The sequence below is a fragment of the Mercurialis annua genome, linkage group LG3 (genome assembly GCF_937616625.2).
Source record: "Mercurialis annua linkage group LG3, ddMerAnnu1.2, whole genome shotgun sequence".
Taxonomy (NCBI): Eukaryota; Viridiplantae; Streptophyta; class Magnoliopsida; order Malpighiales; family Euphorbiaceae; genus Mercurialis; species Mercurialis annua.
In genome coordinates, this window is record NC_065572.1 from 72,302,484 (window position 1) to 72,324,569 (window position 22,086).

The 22,086-nt window shown below is 30.8% G+C and overlaps 3 protein-coding genes across 3 annotated transcripts; all 3 read right to left on the minus strand.

The window, feature by feature from the left end:
• Window positions 1-134: 134 nt before the first annotated feature.
• LOC126672962 (uncharacterized) lies at window positions 135-6,894 on the minus strand. The gene is made up of 4 exons (XM_050366907.1): window positions 6,098-6,894; window positions 5,952-5,994; window positions 4,624-5,856; window positions 135-221 (listed from the first exon to the last, which is right to left on the minus strand). The coding sequence occupies exons 1-4, from the start codon at window positions 6,892-6,894 to the stop codon at window positions 135-137; spliced, it is 2,160 nt and encodes a 719-aa protein (XP_050222864.1).
• LOC126672963 (uncharacterized) lies at window positions 6,891-8,291 on the minus strand. Its single transcript, XM_050366908.1, has one exon. The coding sequence runs from the start codon at window positions 8,289-8,291 to the stop codon at window positions 6,891-6,893; it is 1,401 nt and encodes a 466-aa protein (XP_050222865.1).
• A 7,029-nt stretch (window positions 8,292-15,320) lies between these two features.
• Window positions 15,321-17,171, minus strand: LOC126675062 (gibberellin 20 oxidase 1). Its single transcript, XM_050369636.1, has 3 exons — window positions 16,505-17,171; window positions 16,083-16,404; window positions 15,321-15,863 (listed from the first exon to the last, which is right to left on the minus strand). The coding sequence occupies exons 1-3, from the start codon at window positions 17,020-17,022 to the stop codon at window positions 15,591-15,593; spliced, it is 1,113 nt and encodes a 370-aa protein (XP_050225593.1). The 5' UTR covers window positions 17,023-17,171; the 3' UTR covers window positions 15,321-15,590.
• Window positions 17,172-22,086: the final 4,915 nt, after the last annotated feature.

Below are 22,086 nucleotides of genomic sequence, written 5' to 3' on the forward strand. Positions count from 1 at the left end.
TCGAGTCATGTCTTTAATCCGGTTTTTACCTAAATTAATTTCAATGTGTTGCAGAAAATTTAATATAAAGACCAGAAAATAAATATTAAATCTGAATCAAATTCATACTGAAATAAAATTTACATTTAAAAGAGTTAAACTTGATATTTATAGTTAGGCTGGGCTTGAACCCGCCCGTCCACATCCAGTCCAAAAAAAGTATTGATCCTTAGAGGCTTCACCTGAAAAAATAACTCTAACAATAGTACGCTGTTTAGATTGTGGTTAGATGGTTAAAATCTAACTATCGTGGTTTTGATGGTATCAAATATGATTATAATTATTTAAGTTTATTAAACATTATTTATCATATTTAATCGATTTTTATCATGGAAAATATACATTAATATAACATAATATAAACTTTTTTAATATGCATTGAGCTTCTTTTTTTTTTTAAGTCCCTTTCAAAAGATTTAAGAAAATGTGTTATACAATATCAAAAGGAAAAAACAATGAATAGGACAAATGAGACTATAAATCGCCCACTTCAATAGATAACAAAAAGGAAAAGTTGGCATTACCTATATTCACAAATTGTCAATTTTCCCTACTATGTATTTTCATCCATGCTCTTTAATTACATGCAATTTGCTAACAAAGGCTTTCTACTAATGTCATTTTCATATAGTTACGTGGATATGTAAAATTGCACTATAAAATTCAATCAAAATTTGGCTCTTCGAATAAACTTATCCATAGGGCTAAAACATCCCCCAAAAAAATGAAATTAATTATTTATCAACTTTCAGATTCTTATTATTATGTGGCCGTATGCTTATCCCATCTTTTACTTACATTGTTTCCTTTAAGAATTGATTATTATATATGTTAATTTATATGTACGTAATTACCATATATTGTTGTTGAGAGGATAAGAAATGTGAGAAGTATATATAATACATATAAATCTAGATATATTCGTCGTCTTTTACCAACGATATCTCTCTCAAAACGTTTCGTTTTCGACCATGGAGCCAATAGAAAAGACAAGCAAATAGAAGAAATAAGATTTCGTGGGTAATTTATTTAGTTATTGGTGTGGGTTCAACATCCTGGCACGTAATTATGGAAGAAAGGATCTTATGCTAACAAAAATATCATTTTAATGAATTGGTTTAGAATCAAAGCTTTATGTTTAACAACTCAATCTGATCATGCTATTTGTCATCATGCGGTCCTAATAATTATAAATTAGCCAACTCGAAATACACCAATAGCTAGTAAGCTAATCTTGGAACTAATATTGGGTTGTTAATAGTATATATTATCACCATTAATTAACAAAGTTAATAAATCTAGGGCTTCATCTGTTTCTTGTACATGTGTCCTCACACAATTAAAATTGCATGAATGAAAATGGAGTAGCCTTAGCTAGCTAGGGCTAAAGATGACGATGATAATTATATTTCAAACAATAACAAAAAACGATAAAGTTTAAACAGTATTTAAAGACAAAATGAACTTATCTACTCATAATTTTATTATTTTTATTAAAATACTACGATTTTTAAATCTTATCAGTTTCATATATCATCTATAAAATCTTGTCAAATATGACCGCAACTCATTTTGAGCTGATGTGGTGCACAATTGTATATTACACGTAGGATAAACTATAAAGACTAATAACATTGTGCAACATCAGTTCAAAACGAGTTATGAATATATTTGGTAAAAAGTGAAAAGATAATAGACTAAACTGGCAATATTCAAAAATCAAGATATCTGATAAAAACACCAAAATTGTGAATAGATAAGTTCATTTTACCTATTTTAAAAGCCAAACATGCGACTGAACCGATGTATATATATATATATATATATATATAGTACTATCATTTAATAACCGATTGAACCACTAAAATTTACATACTATAATTTATATGGACTTTTGTGGTTTTCAAATAAATTAAAAAAATATATAATAATTTACTTTTTGAAAACCGAACTACTTTTACCTTTCAACCATTCACCGGTTTGCGTGGTCTTTTCATTTAAACCGGTTGAATCACATTTTTGGTTTTCAAACCAGAGTGGCTGGTCCGGGTTCTTAAATTATTATCTTAAATTATTGATTGGCCTAATGAAGAGGGTGTTTTAATTTGCTTTGTTTTGGTTGATTGTGAATCTGTAAATGAAAGAAAAAATAAAGAGAAACCGTTTGAACTGTTGCTTTGTTGTTTTTGGTATTTATTTATGAAGGATTTTTGGTGGTATCGTTGTTGGCTTATTATCCTGTTCACTTACTTCTTATTCAACATTATAAAGACCCATTTACCAATAAAACAAACAAACTTTGTCCTTACCTAAATCCAAATATCTTAAGAAATAAAATTAATTTTTTTAATATTAATAAAATAAAAACAAAATTTGTAGTGTTGCATGGGAAGCATCGGAAAGAGACTCCACATGTGCATTTGGTCCCAACATTTGAAGTGAATCTACCACACCATATGCCACTCGCTAACAATCATGTTAGATTTCGAACATTTTTTTCAGACTTTGTTTAAGCCCACCATTGTATTATTTGTTTACATGTTCATTTTTAGTTAATCTTATGATGTTTCACTTTACTTAATACGGACAGTTAATAGATTTTTTAAAAATATAAATAGGCAGCAAAAACTTTACACTACTCTTTATTCTTCAAGCTTAAAAATACGAAAAATGAATCCAATCTTAAATTTCTTGCTATATCATATAATCTTTTATTCAGTTATTTTAGAGAATAATTAATCTCATTTTTCAATGAGAATAGCAATCAAATATTTGGTTAGAGAAAAAAATAAAATCTTAACAAATCGCATCAATTTGCTACAATACTGTATTATCTCTCAAAAAAAACATTGATACATGTTTAATGTGTGCATAATAACATATTAGTCAAATATAATTAGTTGGCCAAACACATATTTGGGTCCCTGCACTATCATTTTTTTCCAACTTAAGTCCCTGAACTATAAAACATTTAAAATAAGTCCCTGCACTATTAAAAGTCTCTGATTTAAGTCCCTCCGTGTCATTCCGTTAGAGAGTGAGATACAAACGCTTGACTCTGAGATTGGTTGTAGTTAAAATTTATGAAATTAAAATTTTGAGTCCCTACACTATAATTTTTTTGCCATTTGAGTCCTTGCACTATAATTTTTTTGCCATTTGAGTCCTTGCACTATAAATCTAACTTAAATTTTTAATTACTCAAAATTGATTAATTCAAAATAAATTTATTTATTTAAATTAAAATAAATATTTTTAAAAATATGATATTTTAAAGATTGCGAGGTAGACGAACTGTTTTTTAATATATTTAATTTTTTATAAAAATAAAAAATTATTTTTATTTAATTAAATTAATAAATTTTAAATAATTAAAATTTTAAATTAAAATGAATTTTTTTTTATTAATGGTCGGAGATGATTCTAGCTTTGGAAATGCTAAAAAAAATTAATAACATTAAAAAATAAAATAAAATAAAATTTTTATTAATATTATTTAAATTATGTGATAGAAAGACTTAAAATTGATGTTTCTAATAGTGTAAGGACCCAATTTGGAAAAAAATGATAGTGCAGAGACCAAAATAGCATTTTTGATATATAATTGTTAACGTCATCCACATTCCGTTAACTTGCGCAATGATAGGGACTTAAAATAGATGTTTTTGATAGTGTAGGGACTTATTTTAAACGTTTTATAGATCAGGGACTTAAGTTGGAAAAGAGTAATAGTGCAGGGACCTAAATATGTGTTTGGCCTAATTAGTTGATACATCATACATGACTAGGCGTGGAAAATTCTTCAATGAGGTTAACAAGTTAAACATTTAAATCGACTTATTATAACAAATTACTTTAGTTTTAAACAAATCTCTAGTTGGTGTCATGAATATACGTACATATTAAAACTTCATTTAAACTTTATTGTTGTGCATATTAGAAGGGGGTATGATTCGATTAATTTTGATGTAATGAGAATTAAAATAAATATATTTAATCAGCCAATGTCAAGAACCGAAAGTCCTACCATATTAAAAAAACACTTAATTTATTTGTTTACGTCTGAAAAGAAATAAGAGTACGAAATGACATAATTTACCACTGGAGTCCTATGACAGTGATGGTTGGTTCCAACACTCACTAGTGCCCTATTCTAGTGATGGTTTACCACACTACTCTCTCGAATGCTAAATGCGAAGATGATTTATTTATTTATTGGTAACGAGGACTCCTTCCTCCGAACCAAAAATCAATATAATTGTCAAATTCGAATGTATAGGTGACCCGCAAGCTCATATATCTGACAAATCCGACCTAATAACAAGCATCCTAGTCTCAGTAATTATATTAATTAAAAAGGTTATAGCTGGAGTATGAATTCGCGACTATAGCACCCAGATGACTAAAGTTTAGACCACTGTTCCAAACTCTTGTGGACACTAAAATAAAAGTTAAATCAACCAACTAATTATATAAAAATTTGGTTTGATTTTTAATTTTTTTTTTTTGGATAAATGATAATTTATTAAGCACTACCACAAGAAGTGGAAGGCAAAAGACCCAAAAAGATCAAGAGTGAATTACAAAATTATCCAAACATCTAAAAACGTCGTTACCCGAATAGGGGAATGATGGATGAAAAGCTGTAAAATATTGCACCGCCTTGCAAATACAAGAATAAGCTAAAGCTTCATGAGATGTTTCTTCGTTATTAAAAGCCCTCTTGTTGCGAGCTTTCCATAATTCCCAGATTCCCATAAACCAAATCAGCCTCCATAATTCTCTGTGAGAAGAGTGACAAAAGGAGATCCAAAACTCAAAGAAAATATCAATCCTTGGCGGAGAGACCCATATAATATTGCATTTAACTAGAATATAATTCCAAAACTTCCATGCATATTCACAGTGGCAGAAAATGTGAATAGATGTTTCTGAAATGCAACAAACCGAGCATCCAATCTCATCATTACTAATAATGCCTCTCGAGACTAAAGAAGAATTTGAGAAAATTCTATCTCTAATAACCAACCAGCAAAAAAATTTAATACGAGGAGGTAGATTCCATTTCCAGAAACGAAAAGAAGAAAGGCAACCATGAATTGTTATTGAAAATGGCGGGCTGTGCAGTTGAAGAAGAAGAGAAATGTCCCTGGGTCTAAAAGTTTTACCACGCCAAAGAACAACATCAGATGTAGAAGATAAAGGCAGCAACTGACCGGTTTCATGAAGAAGAGAGGAAAGCTGATCTTGTTCACCAATGCGCAGACGCCTTCTCCAAGAGAAACGAGAAGCCTGTTGTGAGTAATCAGAGACTGAATTGATGCCTGAAAGCATTTGGTGCACTGAAGCCTGTTTATTCATTGATAAGGAAAATAGCTGACCATATCTAACATCAAGAGGAGAGTCGCCTAACCAAATATCGCTCCAAAACCGAACCGAACTTCCATTGCCCAAATTAACCGATATTTGCTGGTTAAATAACAGCCATAACTCACTGTTTAAGATGCAACATTTCCGAATGGCTTTCCAGAGGTGGGATAAGAGAGAAACATTGCAGCGAGCTAATTCATGCCAATAAGAAATTGAACAGCTCGTTGTTACCACAAAAAACCAGAGTGATGAGTTATCAGAGCGAAGTTTCCACATCCATTTGCAGAGAAGGCTCTGGTTTTTTAATCTAAACGGAATCAAGTTAAGACCTCCTTTATCGTATGGAAGACAAACTTTGTCCCATGAAATCTTGCAAATGCCGTTACCCTCCACATTGCCACACCAAAGGAATCGTTTCATGTATCTATCAAGGACTGAAATAGTTGCCTGCGGAATAGAAAAGGAGCCCAAATAATAAACTGGGAGACTATTCAGAACCGATCTGATGAGAATGAGTCTACCTGCAGGCGAAAGTAAATTACCCTTCCAAATGGCAAGCTGATCCGTAAATTTGGAGACCACAGGCTGTCATAAATTAGCACGAATCGGTTTGGTAGAAAGAGGAAGACCGAGGTAGGTGATGGGGAAGCTTGCTATCGGACAGTTCAGAATACTAGAGGCCGCTGACAGAGAATCATCATCAACATTGACACCCAAAATAGAACTTTTCTGATAGTTTATGGCTAAGCCAGACACCAATTCGAAACAGCGTAGAACCCTCAATAAATTTTTAATCATATCCAAGTCATGTCTGATGAAAAGCAACGTGTCGTCTGCAAACTGAAGAATAGAAATAGGTTCCAGATAGCCATCTATTCTAATGCCCTCCAAAAGATGATCATTGACAGCTTTACTAATCAAGGCTTTCAGACCTTCGACTGCAAGAACAAAAAGCATGGGAGATAAAGGGTCCCCCTGTCTAACACCTTTTCCCATTGAAAAATTCTTGGTTGGACTTCCGTTAACAAGAACGGAAAGCTGCGAAGAATCAAAAAAGGAAGAAATCCACTCTCTCCAAGTTTCATTAAAACCCATCAAATTCAACATTTTCAGAATGAAATCCCAAGAGATGCTATCAAAAGCTTTTTTAAAATCAAGCTTAATAACAAAAATTTTCTCTTTTCGCCTAGCTGCAATGTGTAAAATTTCCGAGGCCACCATGTGGCAATCATGAATACTACGACCCTTGATAAAACCAAATTGGTTTTCTGAAATAACATGAGGAAGAACAATAGACAAGCGATTTGCTAGAACCTTAGAAAGAAGTTTGAAAACTCCATTAATCAAGCTAATAGGTCTGAAGTCCGTAAGATTAATGGCACCTTTAACCTTAGGAATCAAAACGAGGAAAGCAGTATTAATACCTGAAGGAAATTTTCCAGTGGAATGGAAAGTAGAAAAAAGCTTCAAGAAATCATGCTTCATAATAGGCCACGCTCTTTTATAGAAGAAAAAATTAAAACCGTCTGGGCCCGGAGCCTTGTTGTCGCGCAGCTCATAAGGGTATGAAGGATCTCATCTTCACTAAAAACAGCAGTTAATGCCTCGGATTGGATGGAATTAATTCTCTTTACCTCTAAACTTTCCAGGGAAAAAGGAACATCCACATTGCTTTTGTAAAGTCTCTTAAAGAAAAGACTAACCTGCTGTTTTATATCAATTGGTGAAGTAAAAAGGCTACCATCAACAGAAATTTCTGTCAAAAGATTAGTTCTTGAATGAATAGATGCTACTGAGTGAAAAAACTTAGTGTTTCTGTCCCCTAACAAATGCCAATTCACTCTCGATTTTTGGTGCCACAAAGATTCTAACTGCTTTGAAAAACGAAAGCTGTCAGAATGTAAAGAGGACAAAACTTCTTTATCCGAATCTGTAAGATCATGAAAATCCGAGGAAGACTCCAAAGAATGAATAGCTTGGAGGGTTGAAGCCAGTTTATGATTAAGGTTGCCAAAAACATTTAAATTCCAGTTTTTAATCAAAGCTCTAAGCGAACGGAGTTTACTGACGAAGTCCGGTTGATCTGAAACTGATATCCAAGAATCTGAAACAAACGAGTTGAAGTCTTTATGCTCCCACCAAGCATTAAACGATTTAAAAGGCTTTGGGCCCCAGTCTGTGAGTACTTGAGATCGAAAAAGCAATGGGACATGATCCGAGAAATTTCTTGGAAGAGCGGATAGAAAACTATTCGGCCAAGTAGATATAACGCCTTCTGACATGAAGCATCTATCTAATTTAGACTTAGAAATAGAGTTTTCCCATGTGAAAAATCTTCCTTGAAGGGGAGATTCAATAAGGTTAGAAGCATTAATAAACTCTGAAAACTGTCTCATAGAAGAAGAGAAGGAGCTGCAATGGAGACGCTCCGAGGGCCTCAAAATCTCGTTGAAACCACCAATAATAATGTAATTACTATCCACCTGAAGTTCAGACTTAATAAGATCCCATAAAACAGCTCTTTCACTAGAGCAACAACTGGCATAAACACAAGTGAATCTGAATGTAATCGAGTTCCATAAACAGCCCAGGGAAATCCAATTTTTAGTTATTGAATGGAGAACAGGAGAGAGTAAGTTCTTGTTCCATATACATAGAATACCTCTAGAAGAACGCGAAGACGGGGAAAAACAATAATCAAAATCCAGAGATGGCCACAAGCGACAAACGAGAAAATCATCAATTATTTCTTTTTTGGTTTCAATGAGACAGAGAAGAGATAAAGCATGAGTCCTCACCAAAGAGCGAATAATACGTTGTTTTCTAGAGAATGATAAACCTCCACGACAATTCCACGAGATACAATTAAATGAGCTCGTCATAAAACTGATTAAATACCCTGCTTGAAAATATAACTCAAGATGTTATAATCTGATCCTTGAAGAATCTGTCATACAAAAATGCAGTCACTTTTGTTTTTTTAGAGGCTGTGAACAGTCCCATGTTGAGTCCGACATTCCATGTTAATTCTAATTCTTCTGCTTTCCTTTCTATCTCTTTTTCTTTTTCATAAACCTCTAGAAAATTATTGTTGTTGAGCTTGATATCTTCAGTTTTCAAGGATGAAGAATCAGCGGAAAGAGAAGATCTAGTAGTGTTAAAACTTCCATGTGTATCAATTGATTTGTGTTTCCTGCGTTGGGTAATGCTAGGATGGTTCAATACGGGGAAATCAGTCTCAACCGTTTCAGGAATCACAGAAGTCTCTAGAATTTCTGGAATCTCGTAATTAGAATGTTGCACATCCTGACCATTAGAATCCTTATAATGCGTTTTAGAATCAGACTTCAGAGAATCCTCATCTGATTGCATTTCAATCTCAGCTGGCGGGGAAGGAATGTCAGAATATTCCTTGAAAGGAGAAGGAGAGGGCTTTCCTAAATCCTTCGAATATGAGTCCCCATAATCTGATTCATCCTCTGATGAAGAACAGTCACTGTAATCTGACATTAAGACTATTGAATCAGTTTCAAACACTGAAATCTGATGAAGAGTTTCTCCTACTTTAATATTCACGATAGTATCCATCCTGTCGAAACTTGTGGAAATAAGGACATAAGCGGCATCCATCCTCTCCATCGTACGAACAAAAGGGTGAACTGTTATGAACTTACCCAGTTGATTGCCAATACTGGCAAAGATATCTTCTCCCCAAACAATCATAGGAACCCCTAGAATCTTAATCCAAAAGTATCTCTCTTGCGTTAAAAAAATCATCATTCCAAGGAACAATCGATTCAAAGAATTCCTTAAAATCAATATTCAAGAAATTATCCTTTTCAATTGAAGATGAGAAATTGAAAAGGATAAATTTCCCTCCTAAGAAGGAGGACGAGAGAAAAGCAACACCTCGTTTTCGCAAATAAGTGCATGCATGGAGAAGATTTGGCATCGAAATAACTGCAGCAATAACCGAATTCTGGAAAACATTGAGTTTAGGGGAAGCAATAATAGGGTTAGGGTTCACAATCTGGGCAAAGGATCTTCTATCGCGGAATGAGGATGGGAGTGGCTTTGGAGCTGTTGGAGCTGGTTTCTCGACAATCTGAGGAGGAGCAGGCTTCGTAAATGCAACCCTAGGAACAAAAGGATATCGTGAAATAAAAGTCCTAATATGGTATGATCCAATACAGACCATATTCATCCTAGAGAGAACGTCTTTCACGTGGAAAGAAGGATCTATCGTTAAGAATCCGAATCTCCTGTTTGCCTTATTGAGTTTTCTAGCCGTAATCACCTTGCCATAAATTCCGTATTTTGAAAAAGCTTGCTGGAGGTCCGAATACTTCCAATATTGGGGAAAATTCTCGAAATAAATTGTAACTGGTGCTGATGAGTCTGACTGGTTGAAGGAACGGGCAGAATTTGGTAGCTTGCTAGCATGGTTAAGAGTAGAATAAGGAATTTGGCTAGGGTTTAGGTTAGGGTTTTTTGGTAGGGAAGACATCTTTAGGGTTTTACATGTGTACCGAAGTTTTTGTTGTTCTTTTAAAATTTATAATTATTTCGGTTTAGTTTGATCGATATAGATTGAAAGGTAGCTATACATATAACTACTAAAAACACATGATTAAGTATTATTTTGTACACACATAAAATGAAAGAAGGGGAGAGGATAGGAAGGTAGAGGTGGGATGGGAAAATTAGGGCAGGGCAGGTGAGGAGGATTGTTTTGTAGGCATTGATGAAAGAAATCGGAAAAAATGTCGTATCCTAAAACAAGAGAATAATATATGATAAATAATAATAAAATTGGTACATCTTAGAGCTGGACTCGAATGCGGCCAAGACCAACAACAAATGTTGCCACGTGATGCGGGCCTTTTGGATGCGAGTACGGGATTGGCACTGTCATTGTCCTTACCTGTGGCGGCTGTGCACCCGAACAACTCTCCTTTTTTTCTTTTTTATTTCAGCTCGTTATAATTCAGTGATTATATGTTAATCACAAATCAAAGTCTTAAGTCTTAACTGTTCACACGTAAGAAGGTAGTTTAACACACATGTGTAGATATATTCTTTCACGATGATTGATTGAGTGAGTTTATACTAATCTTTTGCCAATACTTAATTTATTTTGCTCATGGGATTAGAGTTTTGTGTGTCCGGTTTATACACGGTTGACAGACCGACTTTCTTTTTTTCATAAGACCGACTTCGTTATGCTAAAAGATAATACTACCATTTTTTTTATATTAACTGTTGTTAAAATTTCAGATTTAAATAGTAAAAGTTGAGATAGAACAACAAAAACCACTTTCTTTTTTCAACAAGAGCATTAAAATTGAACTTTTTTAATATGAAACAACTTTAAAATGTTTTTAAAAGAATCGTTGCTCGAAAAAATTCTACTCAATCTAAATTAATTAAAAAGACAATTATGAACATCAGATGATACAAAAAGTTTTTAAAGCTTTTTTTAATCATAAAGTTCATACTTATATTTATAACTGTCACTTGGTTGAGGTAAGTTCACTAAAAAATTCGGAAAATAGTAATATTTTTCTCATTCGGTTCGTTTTTGCATTCTACTTCCTAAAAAGTTGGGAGGTTGACTTTCATTTGACTAGAAAAAATAGAAAAACTTAAATAAATTTTACTTTACTAATTAAATTGATTAAAATATGATTATATCCTCATATTTAATTAACCTAATTAGTTTTGGGATATTGTCTATAGATGTTTATTAATTAAAAATAAAATATAACTTCTTGAGAAGTTAATGAATAAACCAAACAAAAATGATATCGATTTCCTTCACACTAACTTCCTCGATAATCAACTTCTTATAATTTTCAAAACTATATACTTTTGAATCAGTGAGTTCATTCGGAAAAGTTTTTTTTTTTGTTTTCTTTAGTTTTAATTAATTTTTTTTATTTCATCAATTTTTTCTTAATTTTGATAAACATTTAGTAAATTATCAATTTAGTGAGATATTCACCTAAAAATGACAAAAAAAATTAAAACATTCAATTTTAACTAAATCTGTTATTTTCAATTGTAAATGAAATATAAATAAAAGAATTGACACATATCCAACTTAAATTGGACTGCACAAAATAAAAACAAAAATCACAATAATTAAAAGATGAAAAATGTAATTGTAATTGCAATTGAGAAAGTGTAAATATTTTGGATTTAATTAAAGTTTATATAAATTTTCTCATTAATATGTTATTGTAATGAAAAATGAAATAAAAGTTTACATTTCACCACTTTTAGAATGAGTTATTAAATTAATTGAGATATAATTATAGAATAAAAGTTGATTTTAAAGTTAGTTTACCCATACACATGATTAGAAGTGTTAGGTAAAATGGTGATCGATGAGGCTATAATTACATTTTGTCTTTTTAGTGAACTTTTGTTACAATTACGTACACATAAATAAATATATAGTTGGCTAAATAGGCAAGGCAATGGGTAGTGCTTATAGCGGTCTATAAAGCATATAATAAGATGAAAAAGAATGTTGCAGCATTTAAAGACAAACACCACGACAAATGTTGCTTCCATTTTTATAATACAAAACCTTCCAAATCTCCAGATATATTTTAAAAAAAGGATAATAATGAAACTTAATTAATTAAAATAATAAGTTAGCACCACGAATACATTAATATATTGTCAGTCCCCTATGGATTCTTGCATTTTTTTTCCTATTCTGTGAATCATTCAATTGGTGGGCCATTTTAAACTTGGATTTATTTGAAGCATCCAAGTAGATCCAATTACAGCCAGTGTACTGTTTCTTGATGCTATCCCTGACGTATGATTTTGAGCATCGAATCATTCTTTATTTTGTTCATTTACATAATTTTTGTTTTAGTTCTGTCTATTAATTGTTTCTCTGCAATTCTTACGTATAGTATTTTATTTTAATGTATTTATCTTTTTCAGCAACAAAAGATAATAATATACTAATGTTCAATAACATAGTATAACTTATGTGAACAACAAAAAAGTTATTTTTATTTTTATCATCATTCAATTTTGGTATCTAACTTAAAAAAATAATTTTAGTAACCTTTAAATAAATAACAGATGATGAATACTCTACTATTGTCCATATTAGCAGAAATACATTGAAAATTATTTAATTATCTTAAATTATGAGAGATATATATTTAGCCATCAAAATAAAAAAATAAAAAATCCATCCATCATTCTATAAAGATGATATAATTTGAAAATCAAATAATCTTCGATTTACTCTTGAGTAATGTGAAATAATTTGTTTTGTTTTGTTTTTAAATAAGATTAATTGGAAACGATTAGTACAGCCATGAAAGTCACATTTATAAAATTTTACATGAGTTTCTAAATTTTAATCGAAGAACAAAATGCGAAATAGTAGAAAAGACATAATTGAAATGTTAAATTCAGAGGAGATGAATCTATTTCTTTTTATAGAACGAACCTATTTTCTTTTCTTTTTTTTAAAAGTGAATTTGATAATGATGGACTGCAACTCATTGTAGTACAGACAATTGTCAAATATAGAAATGGTGAATCTTGAAAAGATATACTAAATGTTGGGATAAATATAATGGATGAGAAGAGGTGAATTTATGTTTTTTTCCATGCCTTGGAACTTGACCTCCTTCTAAACCACATGCCACCGTGAGGCTAGCTTTTTCGGTCGGTAGAACATATCACTGCAAATCCATTTCTCTTTTTTTTTTTCTTTTAAGTTCTAAAATCGCAAACAATATTTTCTATTAATCTCAGGGTCCAATTACATTCAACTGCTTCGAGTCGAGGGTGTAAAAGGTGCAATTTATACCCTCTTTTGAGTAGCGTGCCACATGTAATAACCCATTCGAAAATGACATTCATTTCATTTCCAACATATATTCATTATCTATGCCTCAACATTGAGGATTGCCGCTATCCAAATTCTTGTTGTTTCAGAATCGCATGTTGTATTCAGGATGATTTGTCGTGCAATTGTAATAACTATGACTTAAATAGCACGAAAACATTGAAAAAGTTTATTTTTGACATTTTAACCCGAATCACCTCTCTTTCCTTATATCTATATTGAGTAAAGGGCCAAAATGGTCCCTAAATTTTAAATTCGGGATTAAATAACTCATAATTGGTCAACTAAGGACAACATTAGGTCATATAGGTCCTAAACTTGTCCACATGGTCTTTAGTTGACTTAAAAATAGGAGTCTGTATCTTCATTGATTAATATAACTAAGGGTGAATTAATTGATTTCGAGGAACAAATTTAGGGATCAGAACAACCCTTTACTCTATTTATATCTATATAGATCTTACTATTTTTTTATCAACAAAACTGCTCCTAATGTAGATTTTTTTTATTTCAGTGTATATTATTAGAGTTTTTTTAATTAAAAAGTAGTATATTATTAGAGTTAGTTTGGACTTGCATACTAAAAAATCTTGATGAATCAAGGTTGTTGAGGTTTAACTTAAATTAAGATAGTGAAGTTTGTACTGAAAATTCATAAAAGACAAATTTCCCAACTTTCATTAAAATTTCATCCTTAAATTTGTGTTATATACATTATTTGATTTTCCTTTAAGTAGATAGGAAGTTAGGTTATTTGATATTTTGTTCTTCTTTTATCATTTTTTTAGGATTTCTTATTTTATCATTTAATTTACTTAGTTTTAGGTCAATTTTTTTTTTGAAATAGTTGTCTTTTTTGTTTTTGAAATATTTTCATGTTCGAAACTCTTAAAAATTCATACAAAATGTTTGGGAACCATATGGAAAATAAAAAAAATTAACCACCTATTTTTGATATAAAAATCATAAAATAATTATCCACAAAAAACTAATAATTTATCAGCAAAAATTACTATTTACATTAACTATAATAAATTTTAGGCCAAATGTTGTAAAAAGGCCAAACCTTTCACAAAAATTTCACAAAAGTCCTGACCTTTCAATTTTGTCGATTTTGGCCAAAAACTGATTATTTGGTTTCACAAAAGTCCCGACCTTTCAATTTTGTCGATTTTGGCCAAAAATGAATTATTTGGTTTCACAAAAGTCCTGACCTTTCAATATTTGATATGCCACATAGGCGCCACATAGGCGTCACATAGGCAAATTGAAATCAAATTGAGAGTTGGCCACAACTGAAACCAAATAATTTATTTTTGGCCAAAATCGACAAAATTGAAAGGTTAGGACTTTTGTGAAACTTTTGTGAAAGGTTTGGCCTTTTTACAACATTTGGCCTAAATTTTATCTATTACTTTGTGTTGAATTAAATTGTATTTTTATTATGAAATTTTAAAAAATTAATTTCAACTAACGTTATAGAATTTGTAGATAATTTATTATTTGCTATGAATTTGAGTTTGAATTTTGAGTATTATTAAATTATTTGTTTCCTTAATTACTATAAATGTATAGAAATTCATTTTATATTTAAAAATATATATCAATAAACAAGATTTAAAATTCTAAAATTAATTCTTAATTATATTACATTTGTATTGTTTACACATTTTTTTCCGTGTTTTTTATTTATTAGTTTAGAAAAAATCACTTGCCGGTGTTCTTTTCATATCGCATTTATGCAACTGTAATGAATGGAAACAAGGGGATTCTGATTTTTTCCCCTTTAGATAAAAAGGATGAAAAGGCGTTCAATGATTTTCTTTTATCATTTGGAATGGAAATTTTTTTGACGTTTGTAAAAAAAAATCATTATTTGATCCTAAAACCTTAGTACATACTATTTGAATTATATATAACTCATCGGTGGCCTTCGGTTATTTAATATTTGAGGTAATGGTGTTTTTACTTTTTGGATAGGAACATTCTTTGTATAATGTGAAGCTAAGCAAGAACACAGAAATTGATCACATCCGGCTTATTATTTGCTTCCTTATAAGTTTCTTGTTTTGCCTTCTGTTGATGACCAAAAAGCTAGTTACATACAGACCTATGAACATAAACATTAAAAAAAGAAAAAAAAAACTGGCTAATATTTTTTGTTGTTTTTGCTATTTGTCTTCCCCATTTCATTTCCTTGTAGTCAAATGTCACTTTCTTTGGTGCAAAAAAGAGCAATATAGCAAACTCTGTTTGTGACACAATTACACTACTACCCCACCACTTAATTTCATCAACTTGAACAAAAGTTTCTCTGTTGAACCCAATCTGAAAACATTTCAAGAGTGTTCATGTCTGCTCTGTAATGCTTCTGAGTAAATTCAAGAAGCATTGGCCATGTAAAATCTGGATATATTCTCGGGTTCAAATCGTCCACTAATTGTTTCGGTGGTGTCACCATCTTATCGCTCTTCGGACATAAAAAGAACGCCAAAGATTTTCTTGTTGTCTCACTGTTCACCACTGCTCTATGCAGACAACTCTTGTATTTCCCATTTGAAAGCGCCTGAAAAAAAAAACATAAATCACATAATTAGTTTAGGACGCTTCATTCAACCAATGTTTTCTGTTTTGACAACGCATCGGAAACTTGACATTTTGAACATTAAAATTTTATTTTTAACAAAATACTAATATTTTTTCGCTGTATCTATGTCCAAGTGTTCTATTTTTCTGTGTTCGTGCCATAAACAAAACATGGCAAAGTTGGTGAAAAAGTAATTACCATGAAAGTATCTCCGATGTTAACTACGAAAGCTTGCGAATTCGGGCTGATTAAACGCCATTCGTTGTCTACAAACACTTGAAGGCCTCCAACATGATCTTGATGAAGAATGGTTAGTGAAGTCGGGTCACAATGAGGTCCGGTTCCTAAAGTCAGGTCAGGTTTTTGGCAAGGTGGGTAATAGTTCAATCTCATTATCGAATCATTTTCTTCGAAAAATTCCCTAAAATGCCCTTTGCTCACTCCTAAGCTGATCCCCAGTAGCTCCATGATTCCTAATGATAGACTGCTCATTGACTCACAGTACTCCTGATACACCTTCCTGCAATAAATAAATAATTAATTTCCAACTTTAATTTTAATCAAACGATTAATTAATGTTAATGTTGTTTAATTAATTTAATCAAATTTAATTTACTCACCCGAATTCTGAAAAAGATTCACCCATTGTTTTATCAAAATAAGCCTCGACGTGTTTTTCTGAGTTTTCCTGAGCAGAGTAACGAAACGACAGCGTTTCCTTCCACGGAAGTTTAGAAGAAAATCTACCAGTAAAGCTACTAGCATAACCACAGTGCTCCCCCATTTTTCTCTGAGCTTTTTGCTTATCGGAAAGCGGCAACTCAAAGAAACTATCCATATACCGATGAGCATCGTCGATCAGCTTCTGATCAACGCCGTGATTCACCACTAAAAAGAAGCCATGCTCCTGACACGCCTCGCCAACTAGCTTCGAAGCTTCCATGGTGGCAACAGGGTCACCGGACAAGATTCCGGCTAAGTCCACAAGCGGAACTTTAAGCTCCGGCGCATTGACGGTGGGTTTCTCATCGTCCGGCCATACAAACTGTTGGGGTATGTTAGACTGGTGACGTAAAAATTTGGCATCAAAAACTACTGTTTTTTTCTCTAACTCGTTGGTATTACAAACTATTGCCATTGCATTACACAGAATTTAAATATTTTTTCTTAATCTGTTTGCAAAACTGACACGAATTGGCTTGTGTTTTATAAGATGGAAAATTAACGAAGGAGAGAAATTTTTAAGAGTGTGATAAAAGAAAAGCCAAGACCGCTCTCATTGGGGATATCGGTGAACAAATCTTGGTATCTTTATAGCTCTCTCTTACTAATTTTTGTTTGCAGTTAAGGGCTTACAAAATTAATTAATTTGCAGTTTAGGTGTTTGTTAATATGGAATTTAGGATATAGTCCAATTTAATGGAGTTGTGTCGTTTTTATAGTTGCCAGTTCCCAATGGGTTTCTGTTTCTTTTTATAATTTTGGCGTTTGTGGGTGAGTGAGAGGGAAATGTTAATCTCACCTGTGAACTATTTATTGTCTTTTATTGAACTCTCTGTTGTGTACCTAAATTTGGTGATCTTCTGGTACTTTTGTTTCTGAAACAAATTTTGGGATGTAATTTTTGAAGATTTATTGAGGATTTTTGATTGAGTCAAAAGAACTCATTCATGTACTTCAATTTTGCAGTCATTTGTGAAAGCAACGGATAACTAATACTAAGTTTGATTTTATTTTTGTTTTAGGCCTTTTTAAGTTTCCCAAATCACATGTATTTAGTATGTGTCAAACCTTTAAAGTACAAGGCTAACATCATTTTTTATAATAATAATAATAATAATAATAATAATAATAATAATAATAATAATAATAATTATATTAATGAGAAATCAATTATAATTACATAAATGAAGAATATCTAATTACAAAAAAATATTTTAGGTTGAACTATGTCGAAATTTTTAACTATCTGTTACCGATTATTTATTTACATTTTTCTGCATTATTCTTTTAATTACCTCTCACGGTTGCCATCAACTATTTTTATTACTATATATTTTTTTTTAATCAATGTCTCTTATAAAAAGAATTAAACTCAAAATAATGCTATCTGTTTATACTATTTGAACTGTAACTTTTTTTTATTTCACCATTGATAATGTCTCTAGTTATTTTGCACATATTCTTTTCATCTAAAGTTTATGTAAATTGATTATAGACAATAAATAATAGTATGACACAATTGAAGGCATTGATAATAGTAATATACAAAGGTATCTTTTATTAGGCGTGGAAGAAGATTGGTTTGTTTTATTACAAAATTGTTAGGCATAAGTTAAGTTAGAAGTTTAGAAAAGCTGTAGATAGGTTGGATTTGGAAGAATTAGCAAAGGGTGTGGCATGTGTTTCATCTCCTTCTTCATCTTTCTGTAAATAAAGCCAATATTTGCCCTGTTTTTTTTATTAACTATTTCATTTTTTTATAAAATATATTTTTTATATATTTTTATTAATATTATTTGCATACTAAATCTTGATATTTTGCGTTTGTAGCAATTTAAGCATATACCGTTTAAAACGTTACATCATGTATTTCATTTTTTTAGAATTTGGCACATTATATTATATTCACGTTTTAAATAAAATAGTGTCGTTTTAGCACATATGTTGTAGCTTTATATTTCATTAAAAATTGAATATAATATAAAAAGCCAAATTTTAAAATAACAGAATGTGCAACGCTACATTTTAAATAATGTATTTAACTCGTTAAAAATGTAAAAGATCATATGACTTTTTAATATACAAATAATCCCTTTTATTATCATTAAGTGAATAACAACTATTTTCATCGAATAATAAAATAACCATAAATATTCTTCAAATGTCTTTTTTCTTTCAAAATAAAATAAATTAATATAATCATCAAAGTACATCGTAAATTAACTATTATAAAATATTTAAAATACAGATGAAAACAAACAACAAACCTAGCTTCAATTACAATGAAAAGAAAAAAACTGAATTTAAGAATGAAATTTTAACAAAGTAATAATTTTAAAAATATTCAAGTGTTGATAATTTCTAAGCATCATGTAGACCTCTATTATTTCCATATTTAACATGTTATCTTCCATATAAGTTTTAATAATTAGACCACAATTTCAGTCTGCAAAAAATTTGAAGTCGAAGCTCGAACAAACACTAGACAATCTCAAAACTAAGGATAGAGCCAAGCAATATTAACTGAAATCAGCAACACACATTATAACACGTTAAAAAAACACATAAAAATTCAACATATATCTAAAATAAAACAATTTATACAGTATGACAATAAACGATGACTTTTCAGTCTAAAATCGGAATCACTACTTTACCACCTTCGAAATAAAGCTAATGTAAATAAAATTTGATATTTTTTTTGGAGAGGGGGTGTTTTTTGTTTTGTTTTTGAAAATATGAAGGGGCGTGTTTATTTCTATAGATATTTTTTTATTATATATATAATTAGAAAGAGGGAGTGCTCGTAGGAAAAATTGAACCCACAGCTTAACAATTTACTGCCAAACGCTTATACAATTTCTTCAAATGTTAATTAACAAGTAAAAAATGTTTATTAACTTCTTCATTCTCCCAAAATTATTTTGTCTAAACTTTTTATTTGATAAGTAAGCTTCTTTTTGTTTCTCTCATCTTGTGTTTGTCTACTTTCAATGAGTTTATCGTTTTTATGGAGTATTGTCTTCCTTAAAAATCAAGTTTTTAAAAGAAATCGTCTATTTGGAAGGTTAATTTACAAATTTCGATTTTTTCAACTTGATTATTGTTTTTTATATTTTAGATCTATGACTTTTCTTATTGCAATTATTTAGATTTGTAATTTATTATGAGTAAAGGATAAAAAAAAACCCGAATTTGACACGAAATATCAAATAAGCCCAATTTCGTAAAAGTGGATCAAATCACTCCATAACTATGCAAAAACATATCAAATACCTCTTTCCCCATTCTCATCCCCGAGAGTGAACACACTCTCCAGTTTTAGATGGTTAAAAGTTTAAAACAATCCTTTATTTTCATTTTATTCTTTAAATTGACATCAAAATATTTTAAAATTTCAAATATATCTTCTATATTTTTAAACTTAACAAATAAAATTAGTTTTAAATAAAAGATGAAGGATCTCTTTTCACCCTTTTCATTTTCAAATCTAAAATAATTTAGCATCAAAAAAATATAATTCAAGCTTTGATATCAAATCTTCTTCTTCTTCATATCCATTCCCGCCGCCGTCTTCTTCTCTAACCCATCGCTGCTGCTCCTCAATCTGTCCCCGCTGCTCCTAAGAACCATTGTTGTTCGTCTTTCTCTCCTACACCAGACCGCCGATTCTTCACATGACGGAGGATAGAAGAACTGACTTTATAGCCGGCACCGGTGAGTAGAGAGGAGAAATGGGCCGTTGTTAGTTGTGACGGTTGTTCGACATGGGAAGAAGATGCTCCGTTGTTCCTGCTGCCACCGATTCCTTCAGAAACTCGTCGCCGCCACCAATTCCCTCCATTGTTGTTGCTGCTCCGTCGATGAATCGATGGCGCATTTTCTTTATTTAATTTGTTTGTTTGATTTTGAGTTTGATTTTGGATTTTGATTTTGAATTGTTAGTTTGGGTAGTTTGTTTATTTGATTTTATTATTATAATAATGGTGGTTGTTGACTGATTATGTTTAATTGTGGTGTTTACTGTTTAATTAGGCTAATTAGAAAAAAGGGCAAAAAATGTCTCCGGGTTTTTTTCTTAATTAGAGTTTTAATAATTAGGTTTAGTTAAAAATTTAATTAAGATTAGTTGGAGTTAACTAGAGTTAATTTTTTAGATTATGTAATACCACTCTCTCTTTTGGTCAAAAGGGTGATACCGATCTGATTTAGTATAGATCTGGAGTGATTTGATCCGTTTTTACGAGGTTGGGTTTATTTGATATTTCGTGCCAACTTCAAAGGAAAAATGATCTTTTACTCAATTTATTATTGTCTTTTAACTAGATTTAATTTTTAGATCTAGTTATTTTGACTTATGTATTTGGATGAGTTTTGGTGGTTAGTTTAGTCCTATTCGATCAATGTATTTTTACAACTTTCATCATTCTCTCTAGAACAGTTTACTTAATGTGTTGAGAAGCCGTTTATGTAATTTTTGTTATTATTAATGGAAGTTCTAGCCTTCGATAAAAAAACTTTTTATTTGTCTATAATGTATTTAAACGTTTTCATCTTTTTTTGTATTACAGTTATTTAATGAGGAATTTGCACAAAACACTCCTTTTTTTAACTTATTTGTTCTAAATACCTCAATTTCAAAAATTTACTATTTTACTCTATTTTTCTATTGTTTTTAGTTGTACCTCAATTAGCAAAATAATTTATTTGTATTTTTACTCTCCTACTTTTAAATACATGCATATCTCATTTTTCTTTTTTTTTCTCTCTCCTTTTTCTCTTTCCTCTTTCTCCTTTCTTTTCGTTTTTTTCTTTTCTCTATCATTTTCTCTCTCCTTTTTCTCTTTCTTCCTTCTCATTTTTTCTTTTTTCTCTCTCTTCGTTTTCTCTCTCTTCTTCTTCTTCTTCTTCTTATTCTTCTTCTTCTTCTTCTTTCCTCTGCAACTTTTTTCTTCTTCGTTTTTTTCGAATCTGCTTTTTCTATTTTCCACATTATACAAATGAACTCTAAGACAAAAAAATTTGAATATAAAACGAGTTTAAGAGATAATATGATGGTGATAGATGAGAAAGTTCTTCTTTTTCTTCTTCTACTTTTTTCTTTCTATGTTGTTTTAAATTATTGTAGCATCGTTTTTTGGAATTTTTTACAAATTTTTTTTGAAAAAATCATAATGTTCTTCATTAAAGATATTTTGATCTGGTTTTCAAATGTTTTAAATTAATTTTAGAAATCGTTTGAAACTGTTTTCTCGAAACTGTTTTATACTGTTCGAAACCTTTGTAAACTGTTTTATACTGTTTGAAACTGTTATTTTTTAAACTGTTTGAAAGTATTTTTTAGAAACTGTTTTAGACTGCTTGAGATCTTTGGAAACAGTTTGCAATTGTTTTATACTGTTTGAAACCTTTGTAAACGGTTTGAAACTGTTATTTTTTATGTAAACGGTTTGAAACTGTTATTTTTTATGTAAACGGT